Source organism: Podarcis erhardii (genome assembly GCF_964252035.2).
Source record: "Podarcis erhardii genome assembly, chromosome: 3".
Taxonomy (NCBI): Eukaryota; Metazoa; Chordata; class Lepidosauria; order Squamata; family Lacertidae; genus Podarcis; species Podarcis erhardii.
The window spans coordinates 91,996,812-92,019,227 of record NC_138507.1 but is presented as its reverse complement, the minus strand read 5'-3'; the positions used below and the strand labels follow the sequence as shown (position 1 = coordinate 92,019,227).

The 22,416-nt window shown below is 38.1% G+C and overlaps 1 protein-coding gene across 4 annotated transcripts in view; it reads right to left on the bottom strand.

Moving 5' to 3' along the window:
• CDC42BPA (CDC42 binding protein kinase alpha) overlaps positions 1 to 22,416 on the bottom strand; it is a 155,195-nt gene that overhangs the window by 66,598 nt on the left and 66,181 nt on the right. For all 4 annotated transcript variants that reach the window (XM_081854120.1, XM_081854117.1, XM_081854119.1 and 1 more), the window contains exons 6-14: positions 13,884 to 13,977; positions 12,782 to 12,982; positions 11,924 to 12,172; positions 10,961 to 11,040; positions 9,986 to 10,152; positions 8,907 to 9,029; positions 3,439 to 3,572; positions 2,437 to 2,679; positions 1,053 to 1,163 (exon numbers count right to left, since the gene is read on the bottom strand). In XM_081854120.1, the coding sequence (XP_081710246.1) occupies positions 1,053 to 1,163; positions 2,437 to 2,679; positions 3,439 to 3,572; positions 8,907 to 9,029; positions 9,986 to 10,152; positions 10,961 to 11,040; positions 11,924 to 12,172; positions 12,782 to 12,982; positions 13,884 to 13,977 (1,402 nt within the window). The remainder of the gene's footprint in view (positions 1 to 1,052; positions 1,164 to 2,436; positions 2,680 to 3,438; positions 3,573 to 8,906; positions 9,030 to 9,985; positions 10,153 to 10,960; positions 11,041 to 11,923; positions 12,173 to 12,781; positions 12,983 to 13,883; positions 13,978 to 22,416) is intronic.

The window sequence follows — 22,416 nt, the reverse complement described above, 5'->3', positions numbered from 1 at the left end:
AAAGGTTTATTTGTGGCCAGCGGGTAATTATTATAAACCACTAGGACCAGAACAGTCTTTCTTAGGAGAGGCAGACTACTGCCTCATCAAGCGCAGTCATCATGACTTCATGTAATGGTACTGTCACCTACAGCCCCCTAGGCTAGCTTTAATTAGCCATGAATGGTATGGGTAGAATGAGCATGTCATCAGTTGTATAGATGCAAGTTCCTTGTCCACGTCATCAAGCTGCATCAACTGAAATTGATCCCACAAAACTGACCTAGGTATGGCACAGGATGCCTCAATGGGGACAGCATAATAATGGCATCAAGACAGTGAAGGTGACTGATTTTGCTTGCCAAATAGGTTATAACAGGCCTGATAAGACAGGTGTTAATGACAGCTCTGCTTTGCGGCTCTCTGAGGATGCAGCAGAGGCAGCAAAATACGCATTCTCCACTGCCTGCACTGCCATGTTGTATGTATATGCTCTAACCTCTCTTCAGCCACCTTTGGAGAGAGATAGTCACAATCTGCACTCTAGTTGTTATCTGGCGTGCTTCATTGACTACAGTTCCCATAAATACCAAAGAGAAGCATGGAATCTGCAATGTCAGAGAGGACACTCAGAAATTATCATGTCCATGGTCCACCTCATCTTGCCATCCCCTAGCAAGACAAAGTTCCCAACAAAATCCCCTGTTCGAGCCACTGGAAAATGGCTCATAACATTCAGAAATCCCTTGCTTTCTATTAGTCTCTAAATGCAGACTATTCTAGTTACATCTGGGAACCTCTGCATTAGAAGAGACAAACTAGTAACATTTCTTGGGATTCTCTAATCTTTCATATTACATGTAAATGAGGTAATTGAGGAAAAAGAGTTTGTACTACTGTGTTGGAAGTAAATTGAAGCAAGCATTCAAAAGTTTTTGTTTTCCCCTCCATAACTAGATACAATAATATACACTACTAACTTGAATTCCTCTTTATTCTGTGTCTGACAGTGATCTATCAGATCTAATATGTGGCTATTCCATTTTAAAATGATGAAGTTAACAAAGACTGACCTTTAGTCCTTCTAACTCATTTTCCAGCTGCTTAGAGTACTGCTCACTTCGCTCACGCAATTTCCTGTCCTTGGATGCCTCAGCAGCTGCAGCTTCAGCATGAACTTCCAGCTACAAAAATATTTTTTTAAAAATCATAACCACTGTTTTGAACGTTGGTTTCTTTTATAATGCACCGAAAAAGAACTCATGTATCTTAGTAGTCTGTCCTCAACTGTGACCTGTTTTGGATGGTTAGGCAGAAGCCAAGGGCAATGAACTTCCCAAACCACACTGACTTTCAGTAAGTCCCGCTGACATCAGCTGGAATAAGGGTGCTTAGAATTGTACACTAACAGTTCTATACATGTCTACTCACTGAACTCCCACTAAGTTCAATGAAGCTTACTCAGGTAAGTAGGTAAGCGACTGCAGTGTATTATTCATTCCTATTTTTAGCCTCCAACTTCTGGAAAGCAGTCATCTTACAATGCAGCTGTGTTGTCTAGCAGTCTTCACTCAGAGCTGCAAACACTTCTATTCTCTGTTATTAAATAATCATCGTTTTGCCATTACATACAAAAGCATGGCTAATTCATTTACATACATCAATAATTAAATATTAATAATAAATAGTAAAACAGATTATAGAATGTAAATACATATAATCAGACACTTACGCTGCAATCCTATACACATTTACCTGGGTACAAGTCTCACTGAACTCAATAAGGCTTACATATAAGTAAACATGTATAGGATTGCACTCTAAAAATTGTAAGCGAATATTGTATTTAAAATCTATTCACAAGAGATAAAATGGATTCCTGATACCTGACTTTATTCTGTATTTTTTTCACAAAATGAAATAAAAAGCACTGATACATTATCATCAGCTTATTCAATGATATTGGCGGCATTCCATTAAATAAATGTGTAAGCGAAATAACCTCTGCTTGTGCAACAAGACATCCCCCCCTGCCCCCCAACACCATGACCACATCTGCTCTGGAGGTTTGGGAAAAACCCAGAAGAAATTTAGGGGGCATGGGAGGGGGAAGCAGAGAGAGAAGTCTTGTTACACAAGCAGAAGTCATTCTGCTCATGCAAAGTGCTACTTAGCACTATATTGATTGCAACCCTTCATCTTCCCTCCATTAATGTTACCTAGCTTGCAAATTTATACTGAGATACTCAATTTTTAAAAAAATCTTCCAGACTTTATAAAGCTAGACTGAAAAAATGAAACACTTTGAAAGTATACTGAAGCTACCGCAGAGAATTACAAACAAATAGCAAAAGTAAATTATTTGTCAACTATTATTCCATGTCAACAAAATTCACTGGGAAATAGGCTTTATTTTGGTCAAACTTCCTTGTAGTTACTATCCCAAAAGTGACTTACTTCCTTTTTCATTCTGTCTGTTCTGCGTAGGTCTTGCCTCAAGCTTTCTACTTTTTGCATCACCACTTCCATCTCTTCTTCCTTATCTCTGACTTGACGAGTAAGCTTCTGTTTTTGTGAATGCAAGTCAGTAAGACGCTCATTCATCTCAGAGAATTCCTGCATAGCCAGTTTCCGTTGGCTGTGTGCATCTTTTAGCTCTTTGGTTTGGGCCTTTAATCTTTCACTAGACTCAATTAGTTCCTGCAGTCAAAAGCAAAAGATAAAATAGCCATGAATTTTAGAATTCTGCCACTAGATGGGTTGCAGAATTAATATAAACAAGTATCAGTTGCCCACTTCCCATCCCCAAACAAGAGATTCTGTACAGAATTTTAACAAGTGTTTTAACAAGCAAAAAAGGTTCCACAAAAATGCTAGCATTCATTGGAACTTCATAACCAAATTTGAATTGGTTATGATTGGTTATAATTCAGCTAATTATATGTAGCTATGGCCAAAGTCAAACCTTTCCATCACTAGCTCACTTTCATTATGTTCCCCACACTCCTATCTTAGTCTCTATCTTGTCTTTAACTGCTAGTTCGGAGAAACTGACTCTCAAAGACAGATTATATTGGCAGGATCAGCCACCACCCTCTTTTGTCATGGAAATTAATATAGCCTTGTCTTCTTTGCTCTGGGCTACGGAGATCATGGATGTGCCAGATCACAAGCTCTACCGCTTCCTAATTCAATCAGGTGAAACACCCTGCCACTCATTAACAGGGCCCTTATACCAACTAACTAAACTGAAGATGGAATACCTGCACCTTTGACCCAAAGCAAATTTCCTATCACTCATCATGCTGTACTTCTGTTGATTTGGTTAGATGTACTCATTTATGGGGTGGCTCTATGAGACCCACAGCAACCTGTCCTCTGGCAGGAATAGAACCAGGACTGCTATGGGAAGAGGTTCTCCTGGCACTAGAGCAAAAGCACAGATGAAATCATTTTTACCTTATTAAGATCATCCCTTTCTTGCTTTAGTGCTTTGATTTGCTTCTCAAATGTTTTGATGTGTCTGGAAGCATCTTCTAATTCTCGCCTTGCAGAACTGGCCTCTTCAAGCTGCTGCTCCAGTCGTCCAGAATCTAGGAAAGAAAATTATTGTTAAACATCACAGGGTAAAATATAATACTAACTGCTATACAATAGCGAATAGCCAATTAAAACCCCAAGGCTAAATCCAGCCCTCTGAGGAGTAGCTGCTGAACAATTAGTTGCCAACTACAAAGCAAGAGAGATGTGTGTGGGGTGTTATTTATAGCAACAGGGCTTCCTAGCTCTAGGGACAACTTCCGTCTCTGTTTTGAACTGTCCCTTCTGTAAAATAAGTTGCTGATGAGGCTCCACATTCAGTTATGTATCTGAACATTTGCACATATCAAAACCAGAGTTTCTTTAAGGTCCACTTTCCTATACTGATGTTACTTATTTGCTTGTTGATGGATAGAAAACAGTGAGCTAGTGTGAAAATTTGCCTAGGTAGGCAACAGAATATCGTGACAGTTGGTTGCTCTCAACCTCTGTCTTAACCTGTTCATTCCAAGCATTTTATTGAACTTTCAGGGCAGCCTTTAAAATGTTAAGCACAATAAAACAGATATAAATAATAGAATTACATGTCAGGGTAGACTTGCCTAAACAAGCCCTGAAAATGGTGAAAGTGCCTGTCTAATTTTAATGAACAGCAAGTTCTAGAGAGTAGATGCTGCCACACACAACTTCCTTTACCACTTTACCAGCATCATCCTTGTTCTATCAAGTTGACAGATAGCTATCAATTTTTTGTGATCATGCACAGCAGACTGACCACATTCAAATCCCATCCCCAAATTTCTTTTGTTGATGAGAAATAAGAAAAAAAGAAGAAGCAACAAACACATAGAATGTCTTACTCTGCATTTCTAAATGTTCCCTGAATTGTACTATGTATAATGTCAAAGCTAATTATTTCTGTAATGAGAAAGAAAAAGTATTAAGAAGTCGCTGTCTGGAAGGTTTTGTCTTTTTAATGGAAAGGGACAGGAAGACAGAAACAAGAAAACATGGCCACACATCTCACTTGGACTTGAATAATCCATATGTGCTAACCCCAGAGAGGAACCTAATACAGAAAAGAACACACAACCAGAAATAAATCTGCTGTATGTAGCCACAACCATGACAGACAGAAGCACTGAACCAGCCAGAAGTACAACAACACTCTGCTCTCAGGGACAAAGTCTAACTGTTTCAACATATCTTAATTCCAAGGAAATGGAACTCCAGGTTCAGCATAGTAATTTTAAGATCAGATTTTTAAAAAAACCCTTCACTGTTTAAATTTTCAACTTTAGCTGATTGCCAGAAATAGTATGCAATTTTATGATGTATAATCACAACATGCAATGCCATGACATTACAAATCAAACAGCAAGATGTTCTGTATTTTTGTGTGTGTTTTTAAACAAAACTACCAAAAATATTGAATTACTAAAGGCAATATATTGTTGATCATATTCATATTACATTCAGATAGCTTTCTTTATTTCTAATGCTAACACCATTGCGGGGGTTGGACTAGACGACCCTTCCAGCTCTAAGATTCTATGATTTGTGTTAGGTTTATTGCATCTGCCACTACTGAAGAAACATATTCCTGAAACCTTTTATTCAAAGAAAACCCCTTAAACCACCTTAAAAGCAAACATACATTTTAAAAATGCATTTAAAATATCTCAGCTATGTCACAAAATGTCATGAAGAAATCTACCCAATCCATCCAAAATTATTTCAATCAGACTTAAGTTTGCAACCAGCTTTCTCTAGTCTAGAACCCCAACACTGACTTAATCTTTTTCACCAACATGGTTCTGAAAGAGCAGAAATTGTACACACAGCTAGTGCTGCATAAATTCTCAACTCTCCTTTTAATAAGTTGAGAAAGCTTAAACGACAGCTGTATCTCAATGGCAGAAATGATTAACTCTCTGCTGAAGTAACCAGCACACGAAATTGATATACTGTTAAAGAGAGCCAAAATAAATCTCTCTTTCACGTGTAAATTACTTTGCTCTCTTGTCTACTCTTTCCCTTACATTTTTTCACTATATTAAAGATTCCTCAGAATTTTCTCCTATGTAACTTAGATAACTAAATATTATAACTTCGACCTCAAAAACTAAAAGCATATGCTAGGCTATCATTGTTTGGAATGATGGGGAGAGAAAAATGCAATAATTTACTAAGACTACTGCTGAGCAGAACTCCAATGTGAAACACTTCAACTCTTATTTTCACTAGAAGTGTTCTTAAGCAGGCATTCAATAAAGAAACAAAATTCAAATCCAGATTCAGGGTCTATTATCTAGTGATAAGCTATTTCCCATTCAGTCTTCCTGTTCTAGGTTAACAGCTGTAGTTCTACACAAAAGCAGCTGTATCACTTTATAACAACGGTTCTCAAACCATGACCACCACAGCATCCTGGCGAGTCTTAGTAGGTTGCCAGTCCTATATACTCTTCAGGAGTAAACTGAACACAGTAGAACTAAGCTCTGAACAAATATGCACAGCATCAGGCTGCCTGTGAAGGATTCCCAGGACCCACTGTAGGATCCAATGTCTTGTTTCTGATCTGTACAAGCATAAGATTAAATGACTCTGAACCACACTCTGGGACCCCACAATAAGAGATGCAATCTGAGAACAGATTAGTAACAGGAGAAATAGCACTGGAAAATGAAAAGGAAAAAAAAGAGTGGTTTTGTAACACCTTTTTATACTCCAATATCCTTACAGATACAAAGAAACATATTTTGCTTATTTTACAGTGTGGGTAATTCTTTAGTGACCAATGTAACATTTGTAAGCTTCTTTACATATATACAACATTAGGCACAGCACATAATATTTACTCTGATAAACATTAAACTGTTTGCTAGCTGCCTTGATCTGCCCTACAAAAATAATCAAGTAATATGCCACAGATAGTTTAAATGCTTTCTTTTTAAAGGGAAAGGTAAAGGTAAAGGGACCCCTGACCATTAGGTCCAGTCGCGGACGACTCTGGTGTTGCGGCGCTCATCTCGCTTTATTGGCTGAGGGAGCCAGTGTACAGCTTCCGGGTCATGTGGCCAGCATGACTAAGCCGCTTCTGGCGAACCAGAGCAGTGCACAGAAATGCCGTTTATCTTCCCGCCAGAGCGGTACCTATTTATCTACTTGCACTTTGACGTGCTTTCAAACTGCTAGGTTGGCAGAAGCAGGGACCGAACAACGGGAGCTCACCCCCTCACGGGGATTCGAACCACCGACCTTCTGATCAGAAAGCATAACTTGGATAAGTATTTTATCTTAAATTATGGATATTTTTTTTCATCTGTGGTAATATATATGTTTCATAGGCAAGTGTTGAATACATGTCACACTTCAGGTTATTTTACTCACATGTAAAATACCATTTTGAAAAACTGTTGCTTGGGAAATTATCCTTAAAGTAATATGAAAATGAAAAAGGAGTCTGTAAGGTGACATTTTCATGGAATTATCCAGTTCTCCAAGTATCTTCTGTTTGTGAATTTATAAAAATATTCTGTTGTCTTTTTTCTCATGCAATGGAAACCCATTTACCAATGGCAACACTTTAAGTTTGTGCTTTTCACAGCTGCATCACCAGCTGGAAATATATACAAGATTTTTTTTTTAATGTAATACAAATAAAATTGAAGCTTTGACTTAAAATTTAGGTGAGAAAAATCCATGCAGGAATTCAGAGATCTGCTTCAGCCACAACATTAATCCATAGTTTAAAATGAACTATGGTTGAATGCACGCAAGTGCTTTGCTCCTCCCCAAGGCCTCACTATGTTGCATGCGAACAAGTCAGGTACATGCATTTTTTCAAGCCGTATTTATTTTTGCCCCACCCACCACTGGTATGTGGGCCCTGGAAGGTTGGGGAAGTTCCAACCCATCTCTCAGTCTGAAATAGTTCCCCCACCAATGTTCAGTATAATTTGGAAAATACTACACAATTTAATACAAACATGTCACTGAGATCATCAACAACTGGAAGAACTAATTTCATTATCAGACAACCCATCTCAATTTATAAATACAGCATTGAATTTGATCCCACTTTTAGCACATTTTTGAGGAACAAGTAAGCTACTCTATATAACAATATACCAGCCATAAATTTCACTTCAGCATTCATACTTGAATAAGTGATTTATACAAGAAACCAAATCAGATCATAAACTCTTCCATGCATACCCTAACGAAGTTGGGATGCCAGAGTTATTCAGTGTAGTTTTTCCATCTACAGTTGTTTTGGACAGAAAATACATTCCTGTACAGTCGTGTTCATGAAAAAACAGCTATATTTTAGGATTTTTTAAATAAAAAAACCCCTCAAATAGAATGATCTTATCTTCCAATTTAATTCCAACTCCATAGCCAAACCACAGTCTCACTCAAAATGCCAAGAAAACCATGAGTTTAGTTGATACACTATTTATTTAAAACTTTGTTTCTAGCAAGCAAGTACGATTACAATCAGAATTGTGATCACAAACTCATTATGTCTAAAATATCAAGAGCCAATATTAACTGAAAAGGCAGAGTTCAATCTCCAAGGACAACAGCCGCTGTGATGATGGGGATGAATTATTTAATTCTATATGTGCAAATGTGAATAAATACCAAACTCCACTTATAAAGGCTGGCAAGCTCCCAATTTTTATGGCTACCCTCCTTGTGTTTACAAAGGTAATCAGAAAAACCTTTCTGGAATGTTGAACAGTCTCCCTGCTGCCAGGCACAGCTGGAAGAAGTGCTACTGCGTACTCATGTAGGCCTATGAGTCAGGGCAAACTGGTCACTGAACTGCTTATGCAAGCAAAATCATAAAGTGAGCATAGGCCAAATATCTGCCTCAGAAAAATGTTACTGAAACCATTAGCTGCAGGCAGTCACACAACTGTATCCTGTCTTAACAAGCCAGGATTCGCATGGGCTGCATAAAAGCACATGGAGCCCCTTCACTGCCACTTTGCTCCTCTCTTCATACTAGTGGTGGCACGAATCTGGTAGCTGCAGTTAAACCATAGATTCCCACTACATGGAAACATGGACCATGGCTTCCAAACAAGCCAGGTTCACAATCCAATTTGAAATCGTATCTCTGAGATCCTTTTTGAGAAGGGGATACCAGACTGCACACCGCATTCCAAATGAGGTACAGAGGCTGTAATAATGCATCAGCAAAGAAGGAATGAACCACACCTCACTCAAACGTGTAGACTAATTGTTAATGTAAACGTGGATGTTTGTGTAGACAAATATTGTTTGCTCCTTATTTTCTGATAAATATTAAATGGAACATAAAAAGCAGAAACAGAACTAGTGATGAGTTAAAATGCCAAATAGCTAGGACTTACCAGTCACCTGTTTTCTTAGTTTTTCGATTTCTTCTTTTAGGCTTTTAATTTCTAAATCTTTGCTTGCTGTTAACGGACCATCTACAGTTGAATAATGCAGGGCCTGGATTGTTTGTGTGGACTCTTTTTTTAAAAAAAGAAAGGGAGGGAAAGGGACACTTGTGAGAGACTGCATCCACAAATTTCAATCCAGTTACTGAGCATATAGGAGTTACTGGACCCTGAGACCTCGCATAAAATACTGCCCACGGAATGCCCAAGGCAGTGTCTATGGCCTGGTAGCAGTCAAAAACACATATCATCTGTTTCACATGCAGTGAAGTAAAAGAATCTTTAATGGATCAATAAACATTTTCCTCACTCAAGATAGCTTGGACTGCCCCCTTTTTTGAGAGTAAGAAAACAGCCTTATTCCCCTTGAGTGATCAGGAACATTAGGAACATGTGCATGAAACTGTCCAGATGTTCCCATGTTACAGGAACAAAGGATGGACAACCTGAAGTAAAAATAAGACCAAGTAACAGCATTTGCACTGAATGTATAAAACAAGTACTGTTTATGCCTATTTAATGTGAAATCATGGTTCCTTATGTCCAGCAAAACAAATGATGCAATTAATTCTTCAAATCCTTTGTCACTTTATTATGATACATATTAAGGTTTCTGCTAATGTCTCCTTTTCTTTTTTCACTTTCCTCCCTCTCTTGGAGTTTCACAAGTTTAGGTGGCAAGTCCTTTTCTCCTCTATATAGGACACTCCCAACCAAACGGGGTTACGTTCCAGGGATAGCATGCAAAGCCCAAATCATGCATAGTCAAAACACATTGTGTTCAATGGTGGTTGCGATTGCCTAAGTCCCTTTTCCCTAAGCCATTTATAGATATTTTTGAAAAATCATAAGAGGAGTCCTAGTTCTTCAATTGGCTTCCAGTGGTCATTTTTACTAAGCCGTGACTATGGCAAACTTGGTAAGTTATTACTCATGTTATATATGGGTAATATATTCATTTTATCCAATGAATATATTAAATGAATTTAATTCAAGTAAATGATTAAAGATCCTTCTTATAGTAATACCTTGTAGTTTTCTGCTAAGTTCAAGTTTTTCCTGCTCCAGGCGCTTTATTCGCCTCTCATATGCTTCTGTTGCTAAGGTATCCTCAAGTGTCCTTTGAACGTTGGCATCGAGATCCATAGCCCGTTGCCCAGCTGCATATCTTAGACTACTGCGGTCTGAAAGGACACTGCGAAGATAGAAACATGAAAAAGCCAACTTACTCATTATTCCAGCAGTTCAACTATTTTATCACATTACGATAATTCAATTCATTTTTTAAAAAACTGCGTGCAACATTTGCAGATTACTCTAAAATACAGGCATCATACACATATTTTTTTAAAAGTGGTACAGGTTCTGCCTATTTCACACATTATGTAGTGGCAAACTTTGATTTGCCACTCCATGTATTCACAACAGGCAGTTGCACCAGTCATGGCATCCTGAAGAATGCACCTGTATGGTACAGTGTTTGCAAACACTGCTTGAAACACACATCACATTCTTAAACTTGGGTACAACTGACACACACTGAGCCAAGAAAAAGTTCCACTGAATTTAATGGAGCTTACTTCTGAAATAGTCCTGTATAGGATTGCACTGTTAAAAACATTTTATGTGTACATCTAAATAATGTAGTGAACTATGTAGGCTCTGCCCTATGAGTGCAAGCCGTATGGTGTCATCAGATGATCAGTTCTCCCCATAGCTAAATAAATTGTGCCTGAACATTTTGTTGTGTCATTATGATCCAGCGAACTACTATTTCTACTTCACTGAAGAAAGAAAGCAATACATATTTGTATCCAGGCATCATTCAAGAAATAGAAAGGAAACAGAAATACTTTACATGTTTACATTTGGAGGAGAAATATGTCTGTTATTAACATTGCATTAGAATGCATGCTTTGTGTGACAACTGTAAATAAGATAAACTTGCCTTCTTCTAGATTAAAGTATACAAAGTCTCTTGAAAACCCAAGGCTTCTACTCACCAGCTACTTGTATATGTGAATCCTACAAAGGGCAGATGATGGCCAGAAAATGCAGTATGTGTTGGTGGGGGCATTGTCTCCTGTGGAATAAAAGCATGTTAAATTTGATGTCATTAGTTTCCAAAAGCTGATATATGACATCTGAATCAACTGAGCACTCTTCGAGGGCAAACAGCAAATAGCCTTAGGATATAAATTAATAACAGTACCTTTCCCCTATTCTTGGTGGTTGCAATGTTACCATCCATGAGCTAAAAAAAGCACCATAGAATTGATGCAGCTGTTTTTCCTGGGCCTTTATATGATACTGCAGTCCCCTTTCTAGCCCAGGGCTTCTCATTCCCGGTAGCACTCAGTAATCAAAAGTAGAGAGGTAGATTGCGAAAAAGCAGCCTGAAGACTGCATGTCAATGGGGAGTAGTGGGACCAATTTTATGGAACTCCCTCCCAACAGAAATCAGGCAAGTACCTGCTAAGTTTCAGGTGCCTTGTTATTTTATTTTAATTCCAGGAGGACTGGAATCCCAGAGAATGGGACTCTGATGTTAAAATTACTAATGTTTGATATACGTTTCATATTTTGTATGTTCTGTATTTTTATTTTGTAAGCTGCTTTGGGACCCAGATGGTGAAAATGAAGTATACATTTTTTAAATGAAAACGTATATATTCTATATGCTTTCTCTCCAGGGAAGGCAGGCAAGCTTTTTTAAAAAACTCATTGTTATTTTAAGCCTTCTTTGCAAGTCAGCATGCAACTAACACACCATAAAAACACATTTTAAAAAACAAACAGAAAGCCCCCTCAATTATGGTTTATTTTGTACTTCTTTCGGCTATAAAAACAGGTATCTTCTTGAAATCTAATGTAATCTGATATAAATGCTGTATTTTGGGCGTATTCAATCCAAAAAATGGGATTGGGAGATCAAAGTTTGCAGAAGTTGCTCTGTAGTAACTTACAGAATTCTTTAAACAATCATCATCTACATCAAAATTTGATGTATCTGTTGGACTGCTAACTTCAGGGATGTAAGGTGCTTCGCAGTTTCGAATGTTATCCCAGTCAATCCCGGAAAAAAATGGGTGGCCTTTAAAGTCTTCTATTCCATTCTGCCCAAGTCTATGCTCTCTGCTACAAATGAGTCTTCGAATTAGGTCCTTGGCGTTTTCAGACACATCCGTCATTTGGACAGGAAACTGAAACCTCTCCTTAAAGAAAAAAAGATGGGAGAATTGGGATCATACTGTGAAACAAACCAAACCAAACCAAACCAAAACAAAACAGTTCAGTGTTATAAACAGAACAGTGCCATATTTCCTAGTATTTCTGTGGCAATTTCTTTATAATTGAACCAAGACAACAACACATGGTCCACTCACTAATGTATGTGTTTATAAATGCAGCCTCAGTGGCTAGTTGGACTTCTTAAAGGAAAAACAGTGGCAGTATCTTTAATTCATTTCTACTGCAATTATTTTACAGTTAAATATGTTAATTTTGTCAAGCATACAGCACTCCATTACTCAATGAATTATCCAATCACTTTCCAATAGTGTTACACAGCCAACATATATTCATATGTAGTGATTATAGGACTTCCACCATGTCCAAACTAAAAGTATCATTAAAAAGTAAAACCTGAACATCTGAGGTCAACAAAGACAGGACTCTAAGCATTGAAGCAGCTAAAAGCCAAGCCTATAGTTTATTGAAGCTAATATATTCTCTTGGTAAAACAATCAATGTTAACATCTTAAGGACAATAAAGCACTGAGCAGAATTGCTGGTCATCTGTTCACAAATACTGCCCCACTCACTTTGTGGTTCATTATCTTTCCATATGTCTCCACCAGGGATTCTGCATAAAAGGGTGTTTCACCATAAAGCATTTCATACATGCAAACACCAAGGGACCACCAGTCACATTCAGGACCGTACTTTCCTTTCCCATCTTCCATGGCTTGCAGGATTTCTGGAGAGATATAATCTGGTGTTCCAACTGCCACCGAAGACTGAACCTGAAGGGACAATAAATTCTATTACTAAAATGATCTATAATATTATGTGTGTTTCAGTACTGGTGTGAATATATAAATTTCTGATTTGATACAGCTACCAAGGACCCGAATGGTTATGCCCCTTGTCACGCAACAGAGAACCTATCAAATCTACGCTTCAGGTAAGATCAATCATTCTTTTCATGTGGTGATTTGCCCAAGGAGATGAAAATAAAGGAAGTAGCTTGACAGCAGGCCATGGTAATGTTACAGGTAACACAATTCTTTAATATAACATTCCCCCCCCCATTACAATATTTACTTAAAAGCAGCATTCTTATTTAGTTCCCAACACTTGAAGTGAAATGCTGTGTGTGTCTATATTCCTATAGTCTTGTACTATATTTCTTCCAGACAATGTCAAACATTTTAGGAGTCTTCCATGCCAATTAATCTTTTCATTAATGTCAATCGGTCCACTTTGAGTAAAATTTAATTGTATACCACAGGACCCCAAATTCTGTAGGATTCTGCATTTAAAAAGATACAGCAAATAAGCTTCATTTCTCCTGGCATGTATTTATTTTACAGATATACTGTATATAATTACAGATAGTTTTTTGCAATAATGAATGAAATAGACAGAGGACTGAAGTAATGAAATTTATTAAACATTAATGGACAATAATGGTGAAAAGTGAATCAATCTAATCAATTAGTCACCCAGATAAAATGTGTCCCTGTTATGCTGTAAGTGTAATTACATTACCATAAAACTACAATTTTTACAGAAGTACCGTATATATTAAGAAATATATCAGATAAATTATCAAATATATTATCAAAAATTGTAGTGGCAGACTAGGGACAGAAATGAAGGTGACTAAAACTATATTTTAGCTTTGTTTTTATTATTATTTACCGTTCCATCTTCCATCAGTTTCAGACAAGAACCAAAATCTGCTAACCGAATATGTCCATTCATATCCATCAGGATGTTGTCTGGTTTGATGTCCCTATAAAAGAAATTTATTTGAGTCATTCCATGTTGTTTTTCATTATATTGAGACAAGTGCAATAAAACATGTTGCATTCAAAATTATTTGTGTATCATTTTGGAGACAACTGAGACTAAAATGCATTTCTCTAAGAGGCCATCATCTGATTAAAGAAATCTTAGGTCAATTAATTATATAGCATTTTATCAATTAATACATCATCAATTTAAATGTGCATTTAAATTTTCATATGACGTTCATATGACAGTTCTGAACAGCTTTTTTATTTTTTGAAGAACGATGATACTTCCATGTGTCACAATAAGCATGACCTTAGAAGGAGCAATCCTTCAGAAGTCACCTGCAGTTCCATAAATGCTTTATTTTTTTTTTTTTAAAAAAAAAACGTTAAATAAAATTTGCTGCACAATTAATTGGCAGCATCCTTCTGGTTGATCAGAGCTATGGCAAAGAGGTCCTTCCCACATGTTTCTAAGCAGAAAAAACATGTAATTGATTGGACTGCCCTTCAAAGCAATCCCAAGATGAAACCTTGCACCCCAACTGTTATTATGAGGGCTAACTAATTTTCACTGTATTGGCCTAGAAAGGCTGCCTTGAAATGCAGTCTGAGCATGCTCAGAGCTGTTCCCTAAAGCCATGCCCATACCTCAAAGCATAGTCATTGCAGATAGCCAGGAGAAAGGTGTGGTTGCAAGTTTGAGAAGTTTGTTTTTTTAATTAATATTTATTGAGAGAAAATTATGGTAGAGACAGCATCTTTCTATACTGTCTACCTTTTGCTTAATCATTTGCAGTTATTTTTGATGTTTTGCATTACTGTTTTTCTCTGTTTAAAAATGCTGTGCGTGTTTGGCTTCTGTGAGAACAAGATGCTGGACTAGATGGGCCTTTGGCCTGACACATAGGCTCTGCTGTGGTGATTATACAATGTACAATAGGCAGGAGAGAGACTGTTTACTATGATTATTCCTTATTTAGGAGAAATAATCCATCTCAGAAATTTTACATATTTATAAATACTCCATCAAGGAAATACAGAATCATTTAAAAGAAGTTGGTGGTTACTCTTTGGTTATCTCAAGCAGAGTTTTCCAGACTTTTCATGTTGGTGACACACTTTTTAGACATGCATCATTTCGCAACACAGTAATTCAGTTTTAATAGCAAATCAGAGCTTAAATTAACCCCTTTCCGAGAGTTTGTGTAACACACCGACACCCTAAAGTGTCACAACACACAGTTTGGAAAGCTCTGATCTCAAGTAAAACACATGCTGATTGATACTAGCATGAGAAAAATATGTGATATTACATATGTGACTCATGGCACATTTTGGCAAAATATTCTGTTATTAAATAAAATTTGTTCCTAAAGCATGTACTTTTCTTAATACTGAATTCTTCTGACCAGACTTTATTCGGAAAATAGTGAAGTATCTGCTTTATGGTATCTGGCTTTCTTTATGAATTTAAAATACTAACAAAGCAAGCAATAACACACAACGGGATATACATTCACCAGCCAACATACGCACGCCTTGGGCGTGCTCAGTTACTGGTGTTTATTCATAAAAATACACACACACACTGTACAAATCTTGGCCAGGGAATGCATGCCTCGTCATGTTTCACTGCACTTACAAAATAGTCGCTTGAAAAAATACCCTAGTTTAATATACAAAAGGGAAAGGGAGGGAAGTATAAAGAGAAGGTTTGTTAGATGCAGGTTATATATAGACATTCCTATAATTCTAGCTACATGTATGTTCACTTTTATTGCACCCATATCCATAATGGGTTATTGATTCAAAAGTTGTGGCTTATTTATAATTATTCCTACCAGAAAAACTGATTTAAATCCAGACTCAAAAAAACAGAGAGGTGCTTTCAAGTATGTTTTACACAGAGTACACCTATAGGAATTAATAGACCTAATTTAGTCATATTAAATAATTTCAATGGGTCTACTCTGCATAAAACTTTGTTGAATATCAAGTCTGATTATAAATCCAGTTGTCTGGTAACAATGAGCATAAGAATTGAGTGAGGTAGATAATGTACATAACTGTGCCCAGCAGGGGAAATGTACATGTATCTTGAGTTAGAGAAATTAACATACACAAACCACTTCCTAATAATTTGTCGTATTTGTCCTGTACCTTTACACATTTCTAGATGTCATCACATACCATGAAATGCAAAGTCTTCCCAACAGTTAGCATCCCTTGCTCCATCCTGCTACACTTCCCTAGTTTCAGAATCGAGATCTCTCCTCTGAACACCCAGAAAAAAATGTTCAGCCTACTTCCCCTACTGCCCCTGTTGCCATCGCACTGGTTTTACACTATGGTTGTTGTTTTTTTATGCCTCCTCACACTGCCCCACAGGGGCCTGGGACTTGTCTACACTGGCGGAGGAAGAGGGGGGCAGGGGGAGCGCACCGCCCCCGGCAGCACGATCCCAGTGGGGTTCCATCGTGACTGCCCCCCGCCTGCGCTGGGTGCCCTGCCGGCGGCGCAGCCCGCCCCCAGGATGTGCACCCCACCCCGGGACATGTGCCAGCCCCACCTCCGCCTGCTCTCTGCCCTCGGTGCCGGAGCACCTCAGCTCCTGGCAACCTGTGCTGGTTGCCTCAGCTCCTGGCAACCAGCACAGCCTGGTCAGCCCCAGAGGCACCATTTGCCTGTGGAGCTTGTAGCCAGAGGCTGCTGCAACAAACAGCTGCACAAGCCTTTGGGAGGCAGAGACACAAGAGGGCATCAGAGGAGGGAGGGAAGGAAAGAGGGGCAGAGGCAACCATACTGTTTGATAAAAGAGGGGTGGTGCTATTGTAACCAAAATTCATTCTGAGGAAACAGGTTGAATTTAAGAACTGCAGCAAGCACCAAGGGAAATTAGTAAACATGTTACCAGCTGATCCAATTTGTAAAGCTCAAGGAGTAGACAATTGTAAGGAAATGAGATAAATAATCTTCAGCTGAAACATGACAAATTGCAACAATTATGGAATACTATTCCAAGGCTCTGGAGGTTAGCACGCCATTCGTTAATCAAAGCTAATCCTGAATTACAATGTTTAATTATTTGCAGGGCTTCCGTTTCCATTCTGTGTTTCCACAAGATGGTGATTGCATTTTTTCAGAAGTCTCCCAATCTGATTTAAAGTACAGTAAATAACAAACTTATTTTGCAAACCTTAAGTTTCATTAGTCAAACACAGTTTCCATTTCCTTTAGTTTGTTAGAAAACATGTGCTCCATACAATCACCATAAACAAGATCATATTATTGCTCTTACGGAAATTTTGTTATGATGTGTAAAAAAAGAAAGAAAATGTGGTCTGTCATTTTCACAAAAGCTGTTTATCAAACTGAAACCACACAAACCCCACCCTAAAGTCCTAAAATAATTCCATTACTCTTGCCAAGAGCTTCACATTAGCAATGTGGGCATAGGCAGTACTCTACAAATTCCTGCTATAACCATTCTCCTGTTAAATGAAATGAGGTCTCACAAAACTTATGAATATTATATTTAAAATATGCATACCATGCCTCTCTACTAACAAACTTCCAAAGGTGGCTTACAAAATCAACGTAACACCATTAACAATAAAATCCAATTAAGACAATTGAAAAAAAATCAATCAAACCGTAAAATCCAATTTAAGGAAACGGCAGCAATAGGGGGGGAAACACTTATGAACCCTTAACTTGTCCCTCAAGTCTTCTTTATGAAGGCAGGAGCTAGAAGGAAGTTTCCTTGAGGTATTTTTTTGCCTTGCTCTAAAAACTTCTCACATGCAAGTCAAGAAATAACCACACTATCTAAGCCTAAATTGACTCAAAGCATTACTGTATGTGATCCTGTAAGATCACCTACAGTCGTACCTTTAATCCCAAATGCCTTGGTAATCAGACATTTTAGCTCCCGAATGCCGCAAACCCAGAAGTAAGTGTTCCAGTTTGCAAATGTTCTTTGGAACCCAGATGTCTGACGGGGCTTCTGATTGGCTGCAGGAGTTTTACAGGGACACGGGTGGCGCTGTGATCCAAACCAGTGAGCCTAGGGTTTGCTGACTGGAAGGTCAGCGGTTCAAATCCCCGTGACGGGGTGAGCTCCCGTTGCTCAGTCCCAGCTCCTGCCAACCTAGCAGTTCAAAAGCACGTCAAAGTGCAAGTAGATAAATAGGTACAGCTCTGGCGGGAAGGTAAATGGTGTTTCCATGCGCTGCTCTGGTTCGCCAGAAGTGGCTTAGTCATGCTGGCCAGAAGCTGTCTGCGGACAAACGCCGGCTCCCTTGGCCAGTAAAGCGATATGAGTGCCGCAATCCCAGAGTCGTTCATGACTGGACTTAATTGTCAGGGGTCCCTTTACCTTACTTCTGTGATTTAACATTCTGCATTTCGTATAACAGCCATCTATACAGCCTGGCTGCAAGGGTGGGAGTATTCTTGCTTTTCAAATGTGTACAGCTGCCCAATATTATTCTTGATTTAGCCATCCTGCTTGCTGTCTTTCAAGCTAGGCTCTGCATTCCTCAAAGGAAATTTTACACCAACAATATGCTCCAGAGGATTCACCCATTTGATTCAGCAATTTAAAGGATTATGGCTTTCAAGTTACAGTTTCCATACTGTGGTGCAGATTCTAAAATGCAATTTATAGGATGCCTGGCTTCTACAATCTTCCATATAAATAAATTAATACATATTTTTTAACATGCAGACTATAGCATGATGTGTTGCTATAACATCATAAAAGGGGAAACAGGCAATGCGAAGTCTATACTGCCTTCCCCAAACTGCTGTTCTTCTGATGTTTTGGGCTACAACTTCCATAACCCCTAATCTGAATTGATAATGGGCAGGGATGGGAGTGGAACACATAATGTAAACTGGAGGTCCTACACTGCCTACCTCTGAATTATGAATTATATAAAGGTAGGCAAATGAATTAAGGTAATTGAATTACCCATGTAAATATTTATTTCCAGACTGAACAGAGTTCCAAGAGAAAACCTGGCAGTGGCAAGGAAAAGAAAAGGAAGACAGAAAAACAATCAGAAAAACTGTAGCATGAAGTATACTATGAAGCTGGGTTGGTAAGTCAACCATGGTTAGGATACAAACCTTGTTATTGAAAATGTAAGTATTGTAGACAACTTGTTAATACCACTAACACAAGTCTGTAGCATGGTTTAAAGATTAAATAATTAAAGTCTGCTAAGTATAAGGCTAATTCATGTGAGAGCTTTTAGAACTGTGTGGTAGTAGGAGTTGCTGGCTGATAAAGGAGTAAAAAGAATAATCTCCTTAAGAATGTTACATCCATCTGTGGATACCATCTGTCAAAGGAATCCTGAAAAGGAGAAGCTACAGAGGAATCCAAAATACGTTCAGCTGTTATAATATAAATTGCTACCTGATACTGTAACCCCAGTCTTTAGAAAGACTTTCACCTCTTTTACTTCTAACTAAATATAGGCCAGATACCTTTTATACTGTTCTATTTTGACACAACTAGCAAAGCCACTCCCTTTCTCCATGAAGAATGGACAAACACTGGCACTGACTGAGACAAGACTACAGAAGAACCGATTCCTACCATTTTACTTGTGGGGATGCAAGGTAGTACAGCCACATCAAAACATCTCTGGATTAAAAAAAATATTACTGTACTATACTATACATTGTTCCATGTGAGTAAATCCAACTGAAGACAAAAGGACTATGTAAACATGCAGAGGATAAGGCTTCAAATTCCGCTGAACAAAAAGAAAATGGTAATAAACACCACCATATCAACATACAGCAATATATGTATGTTGTCATATGCTACCATTTTTAAAAAAACCCAAAACAAATAAATACTATTTACTTTACCATAGGCTGCAATCTAAAGCAACTTCACATTTTAAGTAAATAAAGAAATCCATCTGCTTAAGTCAGATGGAAACTGCTATGATTTTGGATTAGTGGAGCAGTATGCTCAAAGTAAAAAATTTTTGTGCAAAATCAACGAAATGGGAGATCTAATGTGCTTTGAATGGAAAAGTCCATTATATACAAAAGCAAAGTTGCATTTACTTACTTACATTTATTACCCTTTCTTCAAAGAAATAAATTGCTACCTAGGTTACATAAAAATGCAGCCTATTATAAAAAAACAACAAATATCTTATATGCTTCCCAACAACCAGTAGAACTAAAAATATAACAACACACAGGCTTAGGCACAAATGTCCAAGCTAGAGCATTCCCAGAAGATGGCAGTCCAGGCTTGGCTTGAAGACTTGAAGTGAGGGACAGCCTGGGTCCAAGGATAGGGAACCTCAGGCCTGGGGGCCAAATGGAGTTCTCTGGTCGTCTCTACTTTCCTCCATCTTCCATGTGACAGCCCTTCAAATATCTAAAGGGCTGCCACATGGAAGATGGAGCAAGCTTGTTTTGTCCTGCTCTGGAGGGTAGGACCCAATTTAGTACCATATATGTATACATCTGTTATTATGGCCTCAAAGCAGAGCTCATCACTGTCCACAGTGAGTTTATCCAGTGAGTTTAAGGGATATTTTCCTAGTAACTAATGTGCAAGCCTCTACCCCCACAAATTAATACAGAAAACATTTCCAAGGCCTTTCTTCCCAAGGCAAGCAAACCCTTCAGAATGCTCTACTAGCTGAACCACTCACTATGTAATAGTGACCCCTGCGGCCAAGACCTCTGCCAAAACCCTCTAGGGAACAGAAAATGCCCTGGCTATTTAAAGGTTGTTTAAAAAGGGAAATGAAATACAAACTACAGAGCAAAGTGGCTGTTAAATTTTGATATACCTTTTCCAAGTTTTAATTGCAGAACACTATTATTCTGCTATTGAATGTCCAAATAAAATGGCTAAGAGTGCCCTTAATAAACTCAGTATTGTTTATCTAGGTTATTAGTTCTCAGGCTAAAAAATGCTGGAAGCTAAAAGGGTATTCACAGCGACACTGTCTCTTTTCACATCCCTTTCCAAGCAAGTGGCACTAGCCACTCCAAGTGAAAGATTATCATACTGAATAGATCATTTCCCTACAGCTCTACAACAGTTCTTATATTTTATAAGAATATATAAGTTTAGGCTGGGCGGGGGGGGGGGGGGGGTTGGGGTTGGGCCCTGACTGATTCCATTTACAAAAGTTTAGGATGCTGAAGAGGCCAGAGACCATCTTGGCAGGGAGACCTGCTCCTTGATTTGAAGACCTTTTTCCACCGCGTCTGGGAGGGGAAGGCCCTGACTGGCTCCAACTCCAAAAGTTGAGGTTGCTGAACAGACTCTTGGGTTGGGGCATTGTAGGGGTTTTGCTGCTCTTACTGATATTATTTTTTTGTATCTATTTTATATTTTATCATTTATATGGAAATTGTTCGATTTGGTTGTGTATTTTTTATGTTCTATTTATTGTTTATGACTACATTTGGCTATGTTGTAATTATGCATTTTTTCATGTTGCAAGCCACCTTGAGTATGGTTTGAAGTATGGAGAGGTAGCATACAAATAAACTTATGTATGTATGTATGTATGTATGTATGTATGTATATATATTCCTATAAAATATTCTAAATTACATACCTTTCTTATGCCTGAAAATGGCTCAAAATAAATCTACACATTCAATTATCTAATTACAGTCCCTGTTAAAATGAGCATAAGCTACTTAGAGACCATCATGTTAGTAAGACTAGGCTAATAAGGTAACCTATATATGAAAGGGAGGGAGGGAGTGATGAAAATATCCCACTGCATAATGTCAGGTGGGGGTTGCAATTCAGGCCTGATTAAGTAGATCACAAATCCAAACCACTAGGAACCTTAATACCTGTAATCTGTTGTGGGCTATACAGAATCTATTTTAAAATATTCAGGAAAGATCGGGGGGGGGGGGGAATAATTCAAGATAATTCAAGTATGTTTATCCCACATGTATTTTCCAACACATTATCTTTCAAATTACTTTGTCCAGAAATAAGCAGTTTGTGAGCAATTTTAAGGGAAACCCATGCAGATATTCATGGAAAAGTGAAAACTCAGGAACAGAGAGTGAATTTTCTAGAGCAGGGGTAGACAAATGGTAGATCTGGATCTTCTGGTAGATCTCTGGGTGATCTGAAGCAGATTGGCAACCATTTTTGACTCCTAGTTGTTTAAACAATAGCAGTAATAGCATGCCACCTTTCTTAATCATACTGCTGAAATGAAGAAAATTAGGGGTCAACAAAAGTGAAGTTGGTTCCATTATGGGACTCATAACTCTTTAATTCCAGGTGTCTATTGTTTGCACCAGGTTAGTAAGCCCCTCACAAGGAGAAACTGATTATCCAGCTGGTTGTGCAATTTCTGAATGGTTTCCTGCAAGGAAACCAATCAAATTCACCCTCTGAAGCAGGTTAGCAA